The 22605-nt window shown below is 49.7% G+C and overlaps 1 protein-coding gene across 1 annotated transcript; it reads right to left on the reverse strand.

Moving 5' to 3' along the window:
• Positions 1-290: 290 nt before the first annotated feature.
• Positions 291-20627, reverse strand: CSF1R (colony stimulating factor 1 receptor). The gene is made up of 21 exons (XM_030504321.1): positions 20465-20627; positions 15380-15625; positions 14316-14600; positions 13659-13795; positions 12719-12878; positions 11720-11909; positions 10593-10708; positions 10226-10346; positions 9357-9547; positions 8683-8795; positions 6528-6654; positions 5959-6063; positions 5544-5654; positions 5145-5307; positions 4522-4622; positions 4259-4377; positions 3380-3502; positions 3159-3270; positions 2822-2921; positions 2276-2381; positions 291-1789 (listed from the first exon to the last, which is right to left on the reverse strand). The coding sequence occupies exons 1-21, from the start codon at positions 20526-20528 to the stop codon at positions 1658-1660; spliced, it is 2922 nt and encodes a 973-aa protein (XP_030360181.1). The 5' UTR covers positions 20529-20627; the 3' UTR covers positions 291-1657.
• Positions 20628-22605: the final 1978 nt, after the last annotated feature.

Consider the following 22605-nt stretch of genomic DNA (forward strand, 5'->3'; position numbering starts at 1 on the left):
CACCACAGCCCTGGTCTGCACTGCCAGGGTGGTGGGGAAGAGCCTGGTGTTCTCAGGAGCAAGGTGTTCAGAGAGGAGCAGCTTGAGAAATAGCTTGGGCCACTTCACCAGTGTCAGGTAAAATTATCCTGCTAAATAAAGCTGAGGTATAGTTCTTACAAGCTGCCACATGCCCATCTCAAACGCAGTGACTTGTCAGATGTCCCATCATCACAATTCAAATTACTCCCCCATTATATCCATGCATAGGGATTAGCATTTTTCTCCAATTACGGACAGGTCACTCAGAGTAAAGTGCTTTAAAATCTTGTTTTTAATAAGTTTTTGCATTATACAAGATTGAATGGTTTTGAGAACTTCTAATGGGAAAGATGTGTGTCTGAGGAGTTGGAGCGGAGTGCTCTGATCCATTCCCCTCTAAAAATAGTCCTTAAAGCTCTAGAACAGACTCATTTTACTAAACATTTCATTCTTTATAATGCTGACAGATAGAAATAAATTAGCTTTGTGTTTAGTAAGGAGGAAAGAATCACTCGGTGTTAGCATAAATCCGGGGTTACTATAATCAGATATGGCCCACAGTGTAACTGCTCAGGGTATGACAAAGGCCAGCTATGATAGAGTAGCTGTGTCTCACTGTAGTTTGCCTGAGCGCTGTCAGTGCTTGTACCTGGTGTAGTGAGCCAGGTGAAGTTAAGAAGGTTCATTAACTACTTCCATTACTGGCACTACTAGCCCCAAACACGAGCTTGATGAGAAGTAAGTTCAAGGGGATCAGGCCCTAGCTTATGAAAAACTATTAATTATCTCAGCTGTTCTATTAAAAATACACTAAGGAGAATATATACAAGAGCATATCTGTGTTTGGGACAAAGGCAGTGATTGCTACATGTTTAATAATGCAGAAGGTTTGTAGGATGTTGATCATTTCCAGATCTGTTTAAGCTGCCATTCTTTCCTGGATTGGGGATGTGTTCAGTGCTCACATGGAGGTGCACTCGTTACCATCTTTTACCTGAGAAATAACTGCCCTTCATCCCCAGGTTCACATAACCCTGGGGTTGGCTCCTTGGCTCTATTCACCCAAACACTCCCTGCCAGAGCATCAGCTGTGTAGAGGTAGATTGGGTGAGGAAACATAGAGGTTAATGCATATTTAATGCTAAGTACAGGCTTTACCTACATATATACACTCGCTCTACCCCACCCAGGATCAGACTGGCAAAGGGAAGAGAGCAGGACCACCAAGAAAGAGGACTGCTTCTGCTGTGGGGAACAGCTCTCGCTTCAGGACTTAGTTTGAGGCGTGCTCATAAAACACAAGGGCGCAGTTGTGGAAATGTCTTACTTGGCTGCAGCTAGTATTTAAAAACTGAAACACCCCACAGCCCCATTGGGGATAGGGAGGCAGGTGACAGGGACCTCTCCATACCTTGTAGAGATGGAGCGTGTTCCCATCCTCACAACCTATGCTATGCTTCAAGTAAAGCCTCAGGGATCCCACTGTGAGTCTTGGTTTTGAGTCACTCTAGCACTGTCGTTTCAGAAAGCACAGAGAGCAGAGCCAAAGCTGAAGGCATCTGTGTTTTAGGGCAGGGCAGCACCGTGCACTCTGCAGAGCCAGGAGGATGGGATCCACCCGGGGCGATGGTACCAGCTAACAGAACTGATAGTTGTTGCCCTTGAGAAGGGGCTGCCCACTATCCTCTTGCTCGCAGGACTCCTCGCAGCAGCCAGAGGTATCACAGCCACTGTCTTCCTCAGTAGCAGAGGGGAGGTTGGTGTAGTCCTTGAAAGCAAGAAAAAAAAACCCAAACCCCCCACCCCAAGTGTGTTTCAGTCCCTTCAAAAAAACCCTTCAGAAGATGACCAGCTGGGGCTGGATGCTCACTCAGTGCTGCTTTTTATGCCCACAGGGCATGGCTAGCCCCTGCTTTTGTGGAGCTGCAGCATGGTTAGTGAAAAATGCAGCGTGCCTTCTGTCCAGCTGCACCCCAAATCCACGGGAATGGGATGGGGCAGGGCTGCTGTGCTGGCAGTAGTATCACTAATCATATTGCTGCCCATAGAGGTTGCTGCAAAGCAGCTGTATTTCTTTGGCCATGGTGGGGAGTGGCTTTACCCTTCAGCATGGGGAATTCTGGGTGCCTTTCTGCACTGCCCACCAGCACTAAACTGTTCCCCTGAATTAAAGGCAAGGGCCAGCACCAGGGAAGTTGTCCAGTACATGCAAGGGGAAAAGCACATCTCCCTCCTTCTCTCCAAAGGTCCTCACCTGCTCCTTATGCACCTCCAGTTCTTTCTGGATGAAGCAGCCGATCTGGTCGAAGGTAGGTCTCTCTGTGGGCTCCAGGCTCCAGCACGCCTGCATGATGGTGTACCTGCAGAGCCAAACGGGGACAGGGTGGCTGCACTGTGCTGCTGCAACGCTGCTGGAGGGTCTGCACTTCCCTGTGCAGTACTCTCTGTTCCAAGCACACAATACTGAGCAGTCCCCTGAGTATAAAACCCATGTGCAGTGCTCCAAGTAAAGGTGAACACTGAAGTGGATAAACTAATCTATCAATAAGGAGCTTTATGCATCCAGTACTTTATTATTTAAGCTTAAACTCATTACCTTCCTGTAACCTGTTCAGGTTTGTCTTACTTTAAAAGAGAAGAAAAGCCAAGTTCAGGAATGTAACATATAACATGAGCTCTCCCATATTCCTGTCCATAAACAGAGGAGATAATGGATAGAGCATCCTAACTGACTGCCCCAGGTCTTGCTCTCCTGCAGGAGCAAGGAGCCCCATAGTGTCACTTCAGCACATCCACTCACATTTCCAAGGGAGCGAAGTCGGGTCTGGCCATGTGGTATCCCTGCTTCACCATGCTGTAGAACTTGCTGTTCACCACCATGCCAGGATATGGACTTTTACCTGTGACAGTGACAGGAGCAGAGGTGGCTCTCAGGTCAGAGCCTCTAACACTCCAGCCTTGTGGGGTAGCTAGAGGCAGCCTGAAGCATCGCCTGAGCCACTGCTACTTGTCCTCAGGGAGTTCTGAGTTAGAGAAAAACATCCAGGACCCAGTTCTTGGAAACACTTTTGCAAACACATTAGGGCAGTGGTAAAGCCATGGAAAATAAGTGGTTTGTATGCTCATTTCTTCCTTACCAAGGGAGAAGATCTCCCAGAGAAGGATGCCATAAGACCACACATCGCTCTGCACTGTGTAAATGCAGTCGAAGATGCTCTCTGGGGCCATCCACTTCACGGGCAGGCGGGCCTGGAAGAGCAGAGAGTCCTGCAGCCTGGGACAAGCTGACAGCTTACCCTATCCCCCATCCTTCATGCTGCAGCTTGTACCTTCTCTTGTCCCCATTTTAATTACTTACATTGCCTTTTACAACATAATTCGAGTCATTCATGATATCACGGGCCAGGCCGAAGTCACAGATCTTGGCTACCCGTCCGTCTGATATGAGCACATTCCTGGCTGCTAAGTCACGATGGATGCACTGGGGAGAAGAGAGCACAACTGAGACCCAGCCAACATCCCCCAGCAGTCCCAATTAATTCCCTACAGCCCGGGCCTGTCACTGAAACAACACTTTACAGGGGCAAAGGGAACATGTACTGCTTGAAAAGCCCCTGCGAGAGGCATTGTGTCACGTACAAGGAGTACGGGCTCTGCAATGCTGGGACATCGTAACATTTCATGCTTTAATCACTCATGGGGCCACCATCTTCCCCATGGGAGGAGGCTCAGAACCAGGGGCTGTTGACACCGTGTCCTCATCTCTGAAACAGTCACGCAGAGACTCTCTGGTACTCTAAATGAGCCTGCTCTGGCAGACAGCTCAACGGCCACTTTCAGTTCCCTGTCCCTGGGGCAGTGGGGAAGCTGCCAATGCAAGAAAGCTTCATATCAAAGTTCCTGACCTCATGTAAAAGCTGGGGAGAAAATGATGAGACAAGCAGGACACACAGCCCTGGGTTCCCATCCTTAACACTGCCCGGATGCAATGACCTGCCCGGAACCCATGGGAGACAAAGGCTCTGACGGGGACACCAGACATCGTGTTCCAGCATGTCTGAACCCAACAAACAGAGCAGAGAGAGAGGCCCATTTCCAGCAGCAGTTTGCTTGAGCTTGGCCACCCCATCCATAAACATCCCAGCTCCCATGCAGACAAGGATGGATGGTGCCTGCTGCCTGCACTGGTGTTTCCCATTTGGGATGCTGGGAGGACAGTTGTCCTGTTGGCACTCACATTCTTTGATGCGAGGAATGCCATGCCCTGGGCCACCTGGCTGGAGAACTGCAGGAGATCAGAGAGGTTGAGGGGACGGAGGTCCTCCCTGATTTCATCTTCTTCCTCTGGGCTTTTCCCTGAAATTCAAAGTGAAGTTGCAGAGTTGCTGCAAACCTGGTGGGTACCACACGCTGTGCTGTGCCCTGGTTCCCCAGGATAAACCAGATGGGGTGGCCAGAATAAAGAAATCATGAAAACTCAGAAATGAACCTTTAACTCACCCCTGGCTTGCGCAGAATCTGATGATGCTGAAGATGCTGATGATGACACAGGCTTCATTTCAACATACATTTCCAAACCCTGGCTCGAAAAGCCACTGTCACTGAGTCAGAAGCAAGAGAGATGGCAGCAGGCTGTTAGCAACCCTCCAGCAGTACCTTCTGCCTTTTACATCCACTGAGAGGAGAAACCACGTCCCTGCCTGCAGGAAGTGGCTTAAGGACAAAAGGCAAGTCAACGCTGAGGCCAATTCAGAAAGGGGACTGAAGTGCCCTGTGGTGTGAGGGTCCAAATACTGCTCCCCTTTTGTCAAGGGGTTGCCCTTGGTTCATAGGGAGTGACTCAGCCTCTTGTCCTACAAAACCCACACACCCAACAATGCAGAAAGCCAGAAAGTTTTGATTCCAGGTTGTGGGAGAACAGACTGCATTGAAACATGGATTTATTGTGGGACATTCAATGACTGCTGTCAAACATTGAAAAACCTGGAAATGTAACTGTGTCTAAACACACAGGCTTTTATACCCTGGTGTTCTGCAAGTCCCCAGAGCTTTGGCCTCAATCTCTCTGCACACTTCTCCCAGCAAGCACACAGGCTCTGCAGCCACCTGAGCTCTGCTCTTACCTGCGGATGTATTTCTTCTCTAGGTCAATGTTTTTGTAATCAGCAGCACTATCTAAAGAGATGTCCAACGCAGAATCCCGGATAATGATGGATTCAGCCTTCTTCCGCAGGAAATTCAGCAGATCTCCATAGCGACAGTACTCAGTGATGACAAGGATCGGGCCTGGGAGAGAAGCAGGAAGGGTTAATTAAGAATTGATGTTACTGAGGACTGCTTTCGCTGGTAGGACAGCAGACATACTGCACATAAGCATGTCTGGAAACAGGCCCTTGCACACTTATAGGTTCAAAAAAGACTGCCAAGATCATCATCTCTGTTGTGAGAAGAGGAGAGGCAAGAGCCTCAGAGGGACAGGCAATGTGAGGTGTCTGTGGGGAATCAGGGCTGCAGGATCCCACCTCCATAGGTACATGCTCCCAGCAGGTTGACAATATTCTCATGGTGTCCCAAGTGACTCATGATCTTCAGCTCAGACATGAGAGCCTCCTGCTCGTCTGTGTCTGCTGATGCTGCAAGACAAGAGAGGAAGGGCTGTGTGAAAGAGAGAGGGAGGGAAGAGGTGAAAAGAGAGGGCAGAAAAAGGTATCGACAGAGATATGGCACAAAAGGAGGAGACACACTCAGAGGAAATTGCATCCTCTGTGCTTTTGGCCACACATGTCCACAAGAATGACAGCAGTGTGATTCCAACGCCAGCACTTGTCACAGAAACATCTAACAAAAGTAGGAGCACCAACACATGATGAACACACACTGCATCCTGCTCAAAGGAGCTGGGGGGATTTCAGCCTTTGCAGATTGCTCAGAACTTACACTTCAGCATCTTCACAGCCACTTTGAGGACAGAATCTTCTTTGCCCAGCCCAAAAGCAGTGGCTTCTACCACTTTTCCAAAGGCTCCTGCTCCAAGAGTTTTTCCTGCAAAGGGAATAGAAAAAAATGTGCTTACAAGATGCTTTATAGAAAAAGATTGAGCAGTTGTCCTGCATGAGCCTTGAGGAGGATGTCTGGTGGGAGGGGATTCCTGCTGAGCCCAGACAAGATGACACATCCCTTAGTCAGGAGCTGGTTAACATCTGAGGGGAACTCTACCGTGAGCAAAGATGGTATGAAAGAGGCCATGTCCAACCATGGGCTCACCAGCTCTATGCCAGAGGAAGGACATGATTCTCTGAACCTTCCTCAGAGAAATAGAGGGAGGTTGTACCATAAGAATTGCCACCGTGTGTGGAAGAGGACAGCAGGGCCTGGTTAAAGATGTTGCTGTAACGCCTGTATGCAGCTTTGGATATTTCCCAGTTGCTTTGGCTCTGTGCCTTGGAGCATTTCAGCTCTGTGATGAGCTGCACGCCACCAGGCAAGCAGCAAAGAAGGTTTCTTACCAAACTGGAGGTTATTCCTGGGAAACTCCCATTTCTCATTGTACGGCAGCTGAGTGGGATCGATAAAGATGTAGTTATTCCCTTCGCAGGCCTCAATGATCTTCCACCGCACCTGGTACTTGGGTTTCTGTAAGGAAGAGACTCCAGTTATTCAATGTTCCTCAAGTCCTGAGGGTTCCCCAGATCCAGCTCTCACTCTGCTGGCATAGAGGGAAGACAGGCTTCAGCCCATCAAAGATTTGCTTTGAACCTGGAGTGAATGAGATAAGGTCTTCCTGGACAGCCTGGTCCCTTTGCTGTTTCAAAGTCCCTCTGAGTCATGACCCATGACTGCAGGAGGCTCTCTTGCCTCTTTCACTTAATGTAGCCCCTTGCCCTCCCTTGGGATGGCAGAGCTAGGGGACTCAGCATGTTCCACCAGGCCAGTGTCCAACAGCGCCCAGCCGGCGCTGAAGGGAGATGTCCCCACTGTGGCTCCTTCCTTGGTACCCTGTGCTGCTGAGCACAGCAGAACAATGGAGCTGGCCCAGCCTCACTTCCCTTACAGGGGAAAAAAAGAAATGGAGAAAGAGAAGTAAGAATTTCTTCTCTTTTCCATGAATCTCATGGCAGAAGTAACCCAGCAAGGCAGAGAGAAGCAGTGCAGGAGCCCATGAGCAGAGGCAGTTGCCAGCTTGTGCTGGGGGTTGTCATTCATGTTGTGAGGGCTTGTGAACCAGGCTGGAGCACAAATACAAATGCAGACAGTGAAATAGCTTGGCATGAGAATACTGTGTGTGGCCTTTGCTCCTGTCCAAGGAGACAGGCAAGGTTCTGCACCTCAGTGTGGTACAGGCGGTCTGAGGTTCACCAAGGCAGACACAGGATGAAGTAACCAGGGATGTGATGAATCGCCTCATGTCCCAGCTACCATGAGGTGTGCTGGAATGCTGCTTCTCACCACTTCCCCTGAATAGCTACAGAGAAGGATGCAGTGTATGAGTAGATGCTCAAAGCTGGGTTAGCACAGGCGTGAGGGACCATAACTGAATCAAACAGATCTGCAGTTTTGATGCAAAGCATCTGTTTGTTTTCTCCCCCACACTGCTTCTTTTTTCATTGCCTGAGAGCTGAACATCCTCGCCCATGCAGGCTGCTGAAAAAGGCTCAGACAGGATGCTCCAAGCAGCACAGTTTCTGATGGAGGTCCCTCATAAAAGATGCCACACGCACTCAGTGTATTTGCTGTTGTCTGCTCCCAGAGGGTGAGCATTGCTGCTTTCTGCTCCACGATTCACCTATAGCACTGCAGCAACCAGCCATGGCTCAAGAAGCCCATGGCTGAGATAGGCAAGATTATTTATAAACACATCCTACTTCTCTTGGGCTTGCAAGACCTTCCTAAAAGCCGTTTCTTAGAGCTGTACTTGCACATCAATCCACGCTTCATCTCTGGACTACTGGCCAAATACAGCTCTGCCTGCAAAGCTGTAGGTGTCTGGGAGAGGGCTCTATTGGATCTTCTGACAACCAGCACCAGAACTTTGCTGTGAAATCTGCAGCCTTGATAGGCTGTCAAAGGAAGAGTGCCAGAAGGGAGAGCTGAGAACCAGGAGATTGTCACCCACTGATAGAGCAGAGGTGGCTGTTGACTGGTACAGTTTATGGAAACAACCAAGAAGAAGAATCCAAATGCTGCAAATGAGTCTTGCAGAGAAAATGGGGCAGGTTCTTGTATAAAAATAGTGACCAAGTCTTCCTGGAGACAAACGCCTTCTAACATCATCCTGTTCCCCCATAAAGACAACGTTGCATAAAGGAGGGACGAGAATAAAAAGTAGATGAAAGCTGCAAACCACTTTTCCCCTCTGTAATTCAGCCTGTGGATTCAGGAGACCAGAGCAAACTGACAGCACAGAATGAGCACCTTTGACATCAAGAAGTAGCTACATTGACCTCTGGGCTACAGGACTGAGGGATCAGGGTGGGAGAGGTGTGAACACACTGAGTGTGGTGCAGGAGCCTTGCCCTGCAGCAGGAAACTCCTGGGGGAGGTTGGGAGGCAATGGAGATGAAGGAGGTTGGTTGCCTGGTACCTCCATCCAGGCTGAATGCTCCCTGCCTGTGGCTGCCAGCACAGGCTGGGCAGCCCTTGCTAAACAACAGGGAATCTGACCTGGTGGTACTTGTAGAGGAGGAAGAGCAGTAGGAGGAGCAGCAGGACCGATGTGCCAATGCAGGTGGAGAGAATGGGGCTGAAGAGCTTGTTTGGGGGGGCCATGACACTTCCTGGAGGAGAAAAATACAGGAATGATTAAAACACTCTTATTTCAGTCCTTTTGCTCAGCTGATCACTTAAGCTTCCCCTGTACGCAACACAACCCAGCACTGGCCTCAGAGATACCCAAAAATGCTGCTGGGAACTGAAAGAGTTTCTTGATGCTAAACTTAGAGTTGCAATGGCTCCCCCCATCCACCCAATTTCCACACAAACAGCATCAGGAACTGGTCAGACTGACTGAGAACCAAGACTGGTGCAGTGAGAACAGTCCCATCAAAAGATGCAATCCCTGGACTCCAGTGGGCTGAGCAACAGCTTCTGCGCTCTGGAGCTGGGTCCTGCAGTTATAAGGTGTTCATGGTGTGGCTCAGCCTTTGCCCATCCAGGAATTCCCACACGGGTCCCAGGACTGGCAAATACCAAACCTCCCCCTTTCTGGGAGGATAGAGGGCTTGTGGAATCTATTCCACCTCTAATGCAGGACGGTAGGGATGTGTGTATAGGAAAATGGGTCCTCAAAAGCCTCCAAATCCTTCCCCATTCCACCAAGCTACCAGTTTGTATCTTACTGGTGATGGTGAGTGAGTGAAACATGTCAGAAGCATTCCCCTCTCTGTTAATGGCCATACAGCAGAAGGTGAAGTTGGCACCCAGCTCCTGGAAGGGGACAATGCTCTCCACCTCCACCTCTCGGAAAGGCAACATGTTCACCACTTGGGGACTGGAGTCGTTCAGTAGCAGCCTGTAGTCCTCGTTGTATCTGCAGAGACACCAAGCAGGAGAGAATGAGTGTTCCTCTGCAGCACAATTGCTCATAAGTGAACTGGTGCCTGTATCAGACTAGAGAGGAGACACAGGGAATTAACATTTGCAGCTCTATGAGACATATTACTCTGCCCAGCTAAAGACCTGTCCCTGAACATCAAAGCCCTGTGTAGATAGAGCCTTAACTGCCTCTATATGGCTACAGCTGTGTTCTACCAGCAGTTCCCTCCTTGAATGGGTGTGAGACAGCAATCCCTGTCCAGGCTGCTGCTGTTGCCTCCATCACTCTGTAGCTCTGTGCTCTGTGGAGCTTCAGACCTGTGGAGGTCCCAGGAAGATGACTGGGACCAGCCAGGATGTAGCTCTACAGCAACACAGACCAGGGTACTTCTCCAAGGGATCCACATGTTCCTCAGAAAAAAGTTGGGAGAACATGAATCACAGGTGGCTGAACTCGTGAAGGTCAGGACTTTATAGGGATAGTACCTGTCCCTCTCCTCACACAGTCCCCAGGAACTTCTTTCTTTAGCAGGGCAACATCCCTGTTGCTGTTACTGAACAGGCTCTGCTGTATTACCTGTAAGCAAGCCTACATGGTGCTGCTCAGAGAATGCCAGCATAGCAAGGACAAGTGTACACCCTGGAGGTGCTCGGTCTCCTGGGCATTTCTTACCTGTCAGAGTGAATGGGGCATTGGTACCACTCGATGCGTGGGGCAGGGTAGCCGATGGCCATGCACTGAAGGATGCTGGAGTCATTGGCTGCCACCCTGATTTTGCAGAGCCTTGGAGGAGCTGTTGGGGAAGGCACATAAACAGTGAATGCTATGACTAGAGGAAGAGCACATTCTCTGTGCTCTGATTTACTTGCCATATGTGCAACTATGAAACACCAGGAAGCCCTGTGCTATGCATAGGTTTGGGCTGTGTGTCCTGTGGGCACTGGGCTGCAAGCACCCTGGTAGTCTGTCCTACTTGCTGCCAGCTGGGCAGCAGCCCCAGGGCAAGCAGAATGAAAGAAGAGCAATGCCAAGCACTTACATTTCACAGATATACTGAAGGTAACTGATGCATTGGTCTCATTGTTGATGGCATAAAATGTATAGAGACCTCCCTCTCCTTCCTGCAGGCGGTTCAGGAAGAGCGTGTTGTTATACCTGCTCACACAGAGAGTAAATACCATGAAGAAAGCTGTGCTGAGGAAACCAAGGCACTCACACAGTCTTTGCTCGGTGAGATGCTGCTGCTTCCCGTGCCCTGGAGTGGGTGAACACTTCCCAGCACTGATCCCAGCCCTTGCTAGTCGATTCTGCAGGGGAAGCAGGAAAGGTCTGATCTTCCTTAGAGGAGAGGCCTTTTGCCACCAAGTGCACAGCACTTCTGAAAGGCTGCGGGTGGGTGAATGCTCAGAAAGAAGAGTTTAACATCTAATCATCACCTTTGATGGCCCAGAGGATGTTAGTCCTCCTGCCTTTGACAGAATGAGTTATTCCATTTCTTAGCCCATCAAGTCATGGTCCCTGGTCCCCACTCCATTCTGTCCCAGCCCATTTCTCAGACCCCAATGCAAGAAATAGTTTGCCCTAAAGCCATCATGCTTGTTGATAGCACAGTTCCTCTTGTGGATTATTTTGGTTTTCTAAGAAAATGAAAGGGGAATTATTCCCTTTCTTTAGGTCTCCTTTTGACCTCAGTTGGCTGGAGGCTTTGGAAGAGCAGGCCTGTGCCCTCCATTAGGTCTTATGGCTTCTCTTGACATGGGTGTACAGTGCCAGTAGATACATACACTCTCTGGACCTCAGAGCATGGGACAGGTCTGAGGAACAGCAAGGGAATTCAGTGTTTTGTACTGTTCATCCACCCCTGCAATTTATTCCTGCAAGGAGAGTGTGAACTAGAACAACTAGACCACAAATATGATCTTGTTTCCGCAAGGTTTTCTGAAGGGAAGGCTGCCAAGTTAGATAGAGGTGTGTCCTCCTTGACCTGATCAGACCTGCTCACTGTGGTTTGCTAATAATATTGGAAAGAGAAGATAGAAAGGCAGAACAGTTCCCCTCTTTAAAACCAGAGTGTTCTGTCAGTTAGTACATGGGGTCTGCCTGTCTCACAAGGAAAGCGTTGTGGGAAACATGCCATGGCCAGCGTATAAGCCAGAAAGCACATACCGGTTGTTTGCAGCGATCATCTGGCCCTGGAATGTGGTGCTCTCAGTGTTCTTCAAGGGGTTTGTGTGCTCCCAGCCCCAGCGGAGAAGTTTTGGGTAAGCCTCAATCTGGACCTGCAGCATCAGACTCTCTCCCAAAGCAACCTCCTGGCTGGTGGCTTGCAGTGGGGTGAGGAACACATAACCTCTCTCTGCAGGATGGAAGAGAGCATGGCCATCAGCAGGCATGTCCAGAGACATGAAATAAGCTCATACCAGCTTCATAAATGGACCGTTATTGAAAAGGGCAGCTTCAGCAGGGAGACTGCAGGAGGGAATGAGGCATTACATGAATCACGTTGCCAGAGGAGTACTTGTGATGCTGTGTGCTGCTTTGTGATGGCAGCTTGGATTACACTCTGCCTGAGGAGAGCTAGAAAACCATAATGAACGAGGAAAGAGGTTTTACATGCCGTATCCTAGTAAGTGATGAGGCTAAAACTGTATCTCCTGATCTTCTGTAGAAGGCAGGCCCCTTAGCTAAACTCTTGGCTTCTCACTTGGAAACAGACCAAGCCCTTTTTGAACCATGGTATGCAGTGGCTTTGGGTCATCAGAAAACCTAAGCCTATGAGCAAGGATGAATTTTCCATCTCGAGGTACAAACAAGTGTATAATATACCTGAATCCTCTTACGTGGATTTGTTACTGAAAGAGACAAAGATCCATACTCTGCTTGTGTGGCTTCCTCCTATCCAGCCTTTCCTGGTCTTCAGCATAACCTCGCCCCATTCTTTTGTTTTAAAGATCTTTAGAAACACACAGACACTGAGCAGAGCTTTCAGATTTTTCATCTAGAATCCAAAAAAAAAAAAGTCCTTCTGCTCCTAAAGATATGAAAGGAACACCAGTTCTTTTCCTAGCAGCTCTGCAGTTCTCAAGCACAAGTAAGAATGATGTTTCTGACAACAAAACTAGGAATGGGATGGAGGCAGAATCAGCAAATACTCAAGGCACTCACCTACAACCCGAAGCATTGTCGAGGCATTCCTGACTCCTACTGAATTATTAGCTATGCACGTGTACTTCCCACTGTCTTCCATGGCCACTGCTGAAACAGACAGGACGTCGCTGATGAAGTAGTTGTCATTCTCAAAGCTACGATTCTGAGCTGTCGAGACCTGTCAGGCAGGGAGGGAACATCAGGCACTTTCTTGGAAGGGCAGACGATGGAACTGAATATTTATGACAAAAATACCCACCCCGTCTTGTTCTGGGCTACTGAGCTTTGTTACAGAGCCTCTGCCAGTGAAAGCCATCTGAGTGGAGACCAAGGGGCATATTAAACTGAAGTATTCAGGGCAGATATTCCACAGCAGTTAGGGTTATAATAGCTGTTGTCAGCCTTTTGACTGCAAGTTGGCCTTACATTGTGCGATCCTTGTATGTTATTCCAACTCCTTAATAAAGACATCAGATGTCTTTATTAGGACAGGCATTATATCTATGCCTTGCCATAGATATAATAAGGACTTCTAGCAAACCTAAAGTTAAAAGTCAGCACCACAGATATTCTGAACTGCATTCCCTTTCATTACCCATATTTTTCCTATGAGGAATTGTGTCCCCTGTACATGTTTGTTACTTCATAAGCCTTGGAAGTGCTGGGTGGAGAAATGTTGCCTTAGTAGGTAGTGTGGCTCCTGCTCAATGAACTCACCTGAAACAATACACTTTCCTTCTCTCTAGCAGCAAGATCCTGACAAGATACAATGGGCAGGTATTTCCTAACCTTGTGTCATCCCAAGGAAAGGATGACATATTCATGTTTCTACAGCTTGTTTGAATAGCTGCTTCGGCTGGGCAGTTCAAGAATGCTGCAGGTGACTTGGGTCTAGGCAGTTCTTACATCTCCCAGTCTCTAGGAAAGCCCTAAACCCCCTTAAAGCTCCACAACTTACGTTCTTTGCTGCTGTCACCCATCTGACATCGTACTTGTGGGAAGGAGCAGTTATTCTGCAAGTGACTTTGAAAGGTTCGCCCACAATTCGCACATGATCTATAGGGTCCATCATCACTGATACAGGCTTCTCCAGACCTACACAAAGGCAAGCAGAGAAAAATTCAGCGCCAGCTGGTTCAGAGACTCCAAGTGCTTTGGAGACTCCCTAGGGCCTGGCTACCTTTTCCTTTCCACCCTCTTCAGTCTCTTTACCCCCAGCCTTCTCCTTCCCTGGCAATCGTCACTCCTCTAGTGCATATGTCTATGGGGAGCAGTGCAGCTAGGGGAGAGCACAGCAGTCAGCACTGTGGGTTGAAAGGGAAGGGGAACCTTCTGCCATGGGTATGTCCTCAGCATCAGGGCCTGAGGACTTGCAGGACATGAGGGAGATAGGTGGACTTTTTAATCTGTTCTGTGATAGCACCTGCAAAGATTTGAGCAATTTGAGTGAGACCCACCTGAAGGAGCCAATTTGCCTCCATTAAATACCCTTTAATGACTGCAGCTTCAGAAAGTCTTTCCTGCCACTGGTGAGGAGCTTTTCCCTTGACTATCTACTGTAGCCAGCTTAGCTATTGCTGTCTCCCTGAGGACACCAGCAACAGCAAGCCTTTACCTTCTTCCACAAGCAGTCTTATTCTTGATGACTTCTCAATTTTTCCATTTATCACTGCTTGGCATCTGTAAAAGCCCTTCTGCTTGCTTTGCACATTGTACAGTGTCATTCCTTTCTCGGCACTGAAAGAATAGTTGGTCCCGGGTGGGAGGTGAGAGCCGCCATCCATTATCAGAGTCACACTGGATCCATACTCGGGGGCCGTGATGAGACAGGGCAGCTCAGCGTTACCACCTCTGGTCACACCGACCCGGAAAGTCGGGGTGTACCACACGTTATTGGGATCTGCGGAGGAGGCAAGGTAGGCCAGGGAATGGGATCAGAAAACACATCAGAAACACATTCCAGCAAAGGCAAGTCTCCAGCACTGCTGCCCAGTGGGAGTTCGATGCTGGGGCAGCCCTGCTCAACGCCTGCCTGACTCAGCCTCCAAAAACTCACACGACAAGCCCAATTTCAGCTAAGGCATCTGAGGAGAACACAGCAATCAACTCACAAATGTACATAAGCAAGACAGCCTGAGGAGTATGCTTACCTCCAATTAAACTTTTCACCATGGTGTTAGTTTTACTTATCAGACCTACAGCTTCCCTGCCCAGGATAGTATCTCTGGTACAAGGGAAGAGGTCAACTCAAGTGATGGAGCTACCACAGCATAACTTCTTCTGGGGTAGAAGAATATTTGGATTTCAGGTCATGTTGTAAGAATGTGATTCATGTGATTCTCTCTCTTATCTGGGCTACTGGCAATACAGTTCTCTGATTTCCAGATCTCACTGCTCATTACAACACAAACAGACTTTCATCCCTGTTTTTTCAACAAAGGAAGCCAAGTTAAATAGAGGGAGAGATCCAGGCCATTCCCACACATGCAGGAGATGCAGCCCCAGGCCCCATTTTATGTGGGCTTACATGGTTGTGGATGAGCCACTGCCCCATGAGGAGCCTGCACCGGTCCCCAAACACACATGCAACCACAGCCGTAGAATGGACCTTTGTAATGGCCATGAACCCTGGAAGGAGGCTCTTCTACCAGCGAGGGTAGGAATAGGAAGCATGGTTACCTCGCACGAACAGATGCACAGTTGCAATGCTCTTGTCGCTGCTGTTGGCATAAGCACACACGTAGGTGCCTGTATCCCTGTAAGTGGTCTTGGGAATACTGAGCGTGCTGCTGGTGTGGTTGCTGAATACATCCTTTTTGGTTTGCCATTCAACTTTGGACTTCCCTGAGCAGTGCAAGGTGACTGGATCGCCCATGCTGACAACGAGAGCGGGGACATCAGGGCTGATCACTGGGGATGCTGAGCCTACAGAGGAAAGAGAAAGAGTGAGGATGCAAAAATGATCCTTAAAGATGCTCAGCTGGAGTTCACACTGCTGACTGCGGAGTAGCTCAGCATTAGGAGGAGGCTGAGCTTGGGATTCAGACTGGCTGTCATCACTCCCTTCTCTATCCACTAGACACATACAGCCTGATACTCCAAGGAATGAACTCCAGGGAAGACAGAAAACCCCACATGTGGACATTTCGAGTACTGGGCTGAGAAAAACAATCATCTGGAGCTGATAAGGTCTGATGCTAGCTTGCAAATTTTTTCTGTTGAGTTTTGCCACTTCTTACAACAGTTTTCCTTTTGTGTCAGAGCTGGAGCTACTATACGAACTTGGTTAGCTCATAGCACCATTTAAGTCAAGTCTGGAGGATGGGGCTTTCTTGCACTGGTGCTGTGACGAGCTCAAACAGACCTGGAAAGCTTCTGCAGAACAGGTTGTCAGTGTATGCCATTGCACTGGCTTTTCAGTTGCCAGGTACTGGATTTTGAAGGACACCTGCTTATGCCTTATCATAAAACCACACAGTGCATTCTCCTCCCAGATTCCATCAAAACATTATGAAGTGAGTCAGCATTATTATTATTATACTTGGAGGTGGGAAACTGAGGCACAGGAAAGCTGAACAACTCATGAAAGCCCACGGCTGCAGCTGTAGATACAGCACCCCAGGCCATGCTGACACTGACATTGCAACCCATGCATGGGTTTTCGATGCCATCTCTGCATTGAAGATGGCTTCTCTGCTGGCTGGATAAAGGGGAACCAGGGTCCCACTCCAGCCCTTAGTGTGAGGGGGAAACATTCTTTCCCTGTTTTGCTGTGTCAGCGAGTTCTTTGAGTCACCACCTATATTTAGGGTGAAGGGAAGCGAGAAATGAATCAGTGCCGTGGGGCTAGGGAAGAAGCGGTACTGCCACCCCCACGACAGGCCTTCAGGAGGACAGGAAACACATTGCAAAGGGCTATCTGTGCTCGGGGGGCTCTGCACCCCCCTCCAGCCCCTATCCAGGGCTATCCTCCCACTTCTGCTTTCCTTCCCAGTCACTAACGCATCCGCACATCTTAAAGGGACACACACCCATGTTCAAATAATACTAAGTATAAAGGTAGCTGCCCAGTTTATCAATCTGATGCTCTTTGCAGAGGATGTTACTGCAAGCAGTGCTCCTCTGGGGAGGTGGCAGCAGAAACAGGGGCTGGGTTTGGTCTTGTGATGCCTCGAACTCCGTAGGAGACTGCTCTGGACTCAAAGGAGCTCTTTAGTTGAATGATCTGAAGTCTAAATGGACATTAAAACCATAACTCAACAGGAGGTGGGAGAGGGCAAAGCACACTATAATAGCACCATTAATCCAGCTGCACTCATATATGTTCCTTTAAGAGAAAAGGGAGTAGTGGTCAGATGTTACAGCCCTTGTTGCAGGGAGGAGAGAAGGCTGATTATGGTCATGGCTAGCAAAGATGGTTTAAAGCAAATCCATTCTCGGCTGCTGTCTTAGATACTGTCCCTGTAACACACCAGCAGAAGCAGCATCCACCCCTGCTTACAGCTCATCTGATGAGCAGCACTATGTCCAAAGTACAAATGTGTCCTGTGCTTCCAGCTGTGCTCAGAGCTGTAACACCAGACCCCATCCATCAGAACTCAAGAGCATCATTTAAGTAGTCTTGGATGGATGCCTCCCTGCATGCAACAAGGGGTTGAGAACACGAGACTCAAGGCCCTGGAGAGTGTTGCTGGTGCATGACGATGATATAGTTGCCCAGGGGAAAAACCAGACAAGGCCTGGATCAAATTGACTGGCCCTGTGGGAAACAGGAGAGGACATGGAGCTTCGGAGCATGGAATATTTGACATTTTATCTCTGTTGGGTTTTTGCGTGTGTTTGTGTGTGATGTTTTTATCTTTCTGTGGAAAGAGGAAAAGCCTCATTTATTCCCAAAGTGGAGAAAAACATATCCCAGCATCCTTTACAAAACCACATTTTCCACATATGAGGTACAACATTCCCCCCTTTCTGCTAAGCTGTCTTTTCTAGCAGGGCTTGACACATTTCTGTTGCTTTAACTCTGGCACTGGATGCTTTTCCCTCACCTACTTTGTTTTAGCTATCCCTCCACATCCAAGGCTTCAGCATCATTTCATGGGGTACACAAACTCTTTGACTCAGAGCTGCATTCAAACTCATTCAGGGAAGAGAGACGGTGTTCTAACTGGTCCTTGGTTTGGCCACACCAGAACAACAGGAAAAACATGAGTCACATCACTCTGCATCCTTGTTGTCATCATCCTCCACTGAGACACTGTGGCCAGAAAAGGGTCAGGGTAGGTGTTCTTCATAACAGTGAAGAAGCCAGCAGCCTTCAGGCTGTCACTGGAGACTCCTGTCAATAGCACAACCACCACACAAGTGGAGTGAGGACAGGCAGAGCAGAGACACTAAATGAAGATGAAGGCCACCCAAGCATCCACTCCTTTGTGTGTGCTGGGGGATAAGTCAGAGCAGCAGGTCCTTTTCAGAATGCGGAAGCAGTGGTGCTGGGCAGGCTCTCTCCCTGCTGACCACTGTGCAATCTTGCATGAAGCCCAAGGATGTCTCTCTGCTGCTCTCCAGCAGCTTCCGCAGCATTGCCAGGAACTGCTGGCCAATAGCTTTACCACACTTGGGTTGTGTAACCATGACCCCTAGTTACAGCTGCAGGCTCCGTCCCTGCCTCTCCCATGCCCGCCAAAACACTACTTTCCTCTGCTGAGGGTTTGGAAACAGTGAGGAAGAAGTGAAGACTGGTAACAGAGATGCTCAAGAGCCTTACCACAGAAGCCAGTCATCAGGACCTTGACTTGTTCCAGGGGATAACTAAGCTAAGGCCTGGCCCTGGGAAGGACCCATACCAGGCATGAGCTCTCCTTGCTCCTCCCACTCAATGATGGCAAGTAAAAGCTTGGTTTGAGGTCACCTTCCCTAGAATCACCTACACTGTCTGTGAGGCAGGGTATAGGGATAAGGGTGCTCACCACATGTCTGCTTGGAGTTTCTACCTCAGACGTTTAAATCTCCCACAATAAGAAAACAAAAGAAACCCCAGGAAGACCTCTCAAGATGGCCAAAACCACAGATGTGAGCTGATTGGGTTTCAAATCTTTCTTCTGCTTGATCTGCTTAAACCATGACAATCTGAAACTGGGATTTGAGCCCCTGACACTCCCCTCAGCAAAAGCCCATGGGTATGGTGGGTGGTCATACCATGACATATACCACATCAGCCCTGGTACTCTCAGAAGATGCCCTTGCAATCCAAGAGCTGAAGGAAGCCAGGCTCTGACTCCAGCTTGAGGCCATTTCTTTGGACAACCCTGGTACGATGCAGTTTTGTGCTGCAGATGGTAAACAGTGCTGGTACTCAGATAAATGTGTGTCTAACACCCTGATCAGGCACTGCCTGCCATGTTGGGGTATCACATAAACATAAGAAATTATAAACCCTGAAGCCTTCAAAACCCAGTTCCCAGCAGAGCAGACCTGGAAAAAGACATGGCAAACTCAGCATGTCAAAGACATGACTTGAAGTGAAAAAACCATGCAGTGCAATAACAAGTGGGATGCACATATCCTGGGCTGAAAACAAGAACAGTGAAGTGTCTCAAGGATACGCTTCCGCCCCTGGACTGCCCCCTTCCAGGGGCATCTCACACCAAAGTCTCATTGTGCCCACAAGCAAGTTCAAGAGGAAAGTGCCACACAAGGTTTGAGAGCCTGCCAGCACTTAAGATGTAAGATTAGTAACACTGGTTTTTCTGTTTGGTTGGAAACCTCAGAACAGACTTAGTGACTCTTTCTTGAGGTTGATGGGTTACTGCTTCTTGGCAATCTTCGCAGCCTCAAAACCCAGGCGGATTCACCTTTCCCTTTTTGGCTGCCCAAGTTCTGTTTCCATCACATCCCAGCTCCACGGCCCTGTTGTGTATGCTAGCACCACCAGAAAACAGCAGCCCTCATGCATCTCCAACTGGGCACAAGGTGCATCCCCATGTGCCGGTGCAGCCAGCTTCCAACTCTTTCCAACCTGCAGGCCAAGCATCTCCAGCTCTTGCCCCGTTTGGACAAAGGCTTATTTCAGAGATAGCTCCCCTCAGGACACATGTTCTGCTGAACCTCTCCTTGCTCCTAACCCCTGCCCAGATCCAAACAGTGGGAAGTTTCCCTTCCCCTTCTCCCTATGGCCAAGGCTCTTCCTATGCTACGTGTGCCTTTCCATACCCCTTGGCCTTACCCTGGCAGTGCTGCAGGCAGCCACAAGCCAGCCCTCAGCACAGCTGGGCTTCAGAGCCAACACAGACCAGCAACACACCCTCTTTCCACCACTGCCCTCCCTCTATAGTGACAATAATAAGCCAGCTCTGGATGACTTTCAGAAAGCTGCTACAGCCCAGTCTGCACTAAACGCCAAGCTGGTGTCTCTCCATGTGATGCCATGGAGAAGACATGTTCTCCTGCCTGCTCCCTACCCATGCCAAGGCTCCTTGAACCTGCCCACAGCAGCAGTGGCTGCTTCAGGCAGCAGCCTCCAGAAGCAGGGACCATTCCAGCCCACAGCAAGCTCTTGGTAGACACAATTGGAGCCCAGCTTTGTGCACATTAGTCCAAGCTCAGCATTGCCCTGTCTCCAAGCCCACCAAGGCTGTCACCCCTCTTCACCTGAGGAGGGAGGGAACACCCACACCAGACACCCAGGAAACCCTCACTGCACCCCAAAACTGCCCTGGAGTGACATGGAAACAACAGAGGGCTTTGGGGTGCCAATGGACCTACCTTGCCAGATGCCAGCTGTGGTGAGCAGCAGCAGGAGAGCAGGACCCATGTCCCCAGGGAGCATGGTCCCCCCAGCACAGACCAGGGATGCAGCTGAAGGATCCTCTCGAGCAGCGGCGCCGGCCCCAGCGGGAGCTTCTCCTTTCTGAGTGACCACAAGTGAAGAAATTCCCTTTTTTTGTTTGTTTTTGAAACAGGAGGGGAAAAATACAAAACAAGTAGAGCTTTGGGACGTCACTGGGGACAAGCCCTGGGCAGAGGTGGGGCCAGGCACGCACCCCGTTGTGGGTCCCTTGCCACTGCTGGGGTCACCCTCCTACCTCAGATTGGGATTCAGCCCCAGACTGCTATCCATGGGCCACAGCACCATGCCAGGGGTCAGGACAATCCCAATACTGCCACCCAAACCCCCAGGGATTCTATACTCTTCCCTCAGGACACAAAACCCTGTCTGGGACCTGCCTTGATGGGGGGGACTCCATTTTACCTCAGGCCTCGTGGATCTTGTCGACTTCAGATCCTGGGGACCCAGACAGGAGCATGGCCATCACCCTCCCAACAGGCCCACAGAGATGGTTCAGCCTAGAGCAGCTCCCTGTGAAGATAGTAACTTACCTTGGTTTGATCAAGAGCACAACCCCTGGTGCAGAGAAGGGCTCCTATGGCCACACAGGATCACCCCCAAATCCCACTCTAGCACCATGCAGAGGAAGGATCAAGCCCAGCCAGTTGCAGGCTTGCCTTCACCACCCTCCCCAACCAAGAAACACTTTGGGTCCAGCCTGCAGACCCTTCCCTGTCCCCAGCAGGGCTGAAGGGTTCACATGAGGACCCCAGCTCTCCGCCTCTCCCAGTACCTCCAAGCCTGGGGCTCACAGCAACCCTGTTGCCATCAGGGCTCAAGCAAGGACTGACCCTCCCCAGGAGCCCATCCCACCCATCATACTGCCTGGCTGGTGGGGAGGCTTTTTAAAGCTGCTTTCTAATTAACAACCTATCAGGCACCTGTGAGTAGTAACGAGGCACTTTGTTAACCCTTCCCTGAGCCTCTTCCGAAGCAGTATGCTTGAAGCAAAACAGTTGTCCTGGGGATGCTCAAGTCAGCAAGATGTTAGCAGCTCAAGTCAGACCCAGCATGTTCCTTGCGCTCTGCTCTATCTCTTGATAACCCCACACTGCGGCAGAAATTCACCATGGTTCATGGTAGATCTGGGGTGGGAAGTTAAGGCCACCACCTGACAGTGCTGGGAAGCACAGGGAGGAAGGTCCTGATGGAAGGCTCCTCTTAGCTGCAGCCCCATCAGCAGGGATGTGACAGGGACACTGGCTGTAAAACATGGGCAGAAAGAGATGTGCTTGTCCAGAATGACTGCACAGAAGTGGCTGTTTTGACCTTTTGCAATGCAAAGGTGCCAGGTAAAGAAGTGCCCCTCATGCCTCCACAAACTAGAGGGGAATGGGCTTCTCAAAGAGGGCAATTAGAGAGGTACCAGCAAGACAAGGTCTTGGGGCCAAGAGATGAGAGCACAGCTGACTGTGCTGGAGATGACTAAGAGTCATGCGAACATGGAGAGAGCTCCTGGTTTTGGCCAGAAGGATGGCTGGAGAGCTGGAGCGAGTCCAGAGGGGAGGAAAGGCAGCTCTTAGCCAGAGAAGATTTCCTCTCAGCAGTTTTTCCTGGCAGGATGTGGGGAAGAAGAACACAAAGTGTGGTGTGCTGGGGGGCTCCTGCCCAGAGCTGGGGGGCTGTCGAGTGGTGGGGCTGCAGGAGATGTCTGCCTGATGGTTCTTTCCTCCTTTTGAGCCAAAGGGGCTTTTTAAAGGATGTTTGTTTCCCTCCTTCTTCTTTTTTATTTCTTTTTTTCCAGGAACACATGCCAGCTCAGAGAGAACTGACTCACCAGTGAGAACAAGCATTGAACCAGGCAGGTTTAATGCAGAGAAGGGAAACAATCACTTGGCCTCTCTTCTCTTTGAGGAGGCCCCTTGCAGAGCACCTCTGGTGACAGTGGTCCACAGGTGACAAGTCACAGCCTGTACACAGAGGTCCCCTCCAGCACACTGGAGATGCCGAGTGGGACAAGCTGTCTGCTGGGGTTCCTCCATTACTGGTGGCCATCTCCTCCTGCCTGCAGATGCAC

This window comes from Strigops habroptila, chromosome 12, assembly GCF_004027225.2.
Source record: "Strigops habroptila isolate Jane chromosome 12, bStrHab1.2.pri, whole genome shotgun sequence".
In the NCBI taxonomy this organism is placed as follows: domain Eukaryota; kingdom Metazoa; phylum Chordata; class Aves; order Psittaciformes; family Psittacidae; genus Strigops; species Strigops habroptila.

Excerpts from the sequence above, each read along its gene's own strand:
- CSF1R (XM_030504321.1), bottom strand. The coding sequence starts at position 20,528 with ATGCTCCCTGGGGACATGGGTCCTGCTCTCCTGCTGCTGCTCACCACA. Across the intron at positions 13,796-14,315 it reads AAGACTGCTTGTGGAAGAAG|GTCTGGAGAAGCCTGTATCA; the intron begins GTAAAGGCTTGC and ends GCCTTTGTGTAG. Across the intron at positions 10,709-11,719 it reads ATGATCGCTGCAAACAACCG|GTATAACAACACGCTCTTCC; the intron begins GTATGTGCTTTC and ends CTGTGTGAGCAG.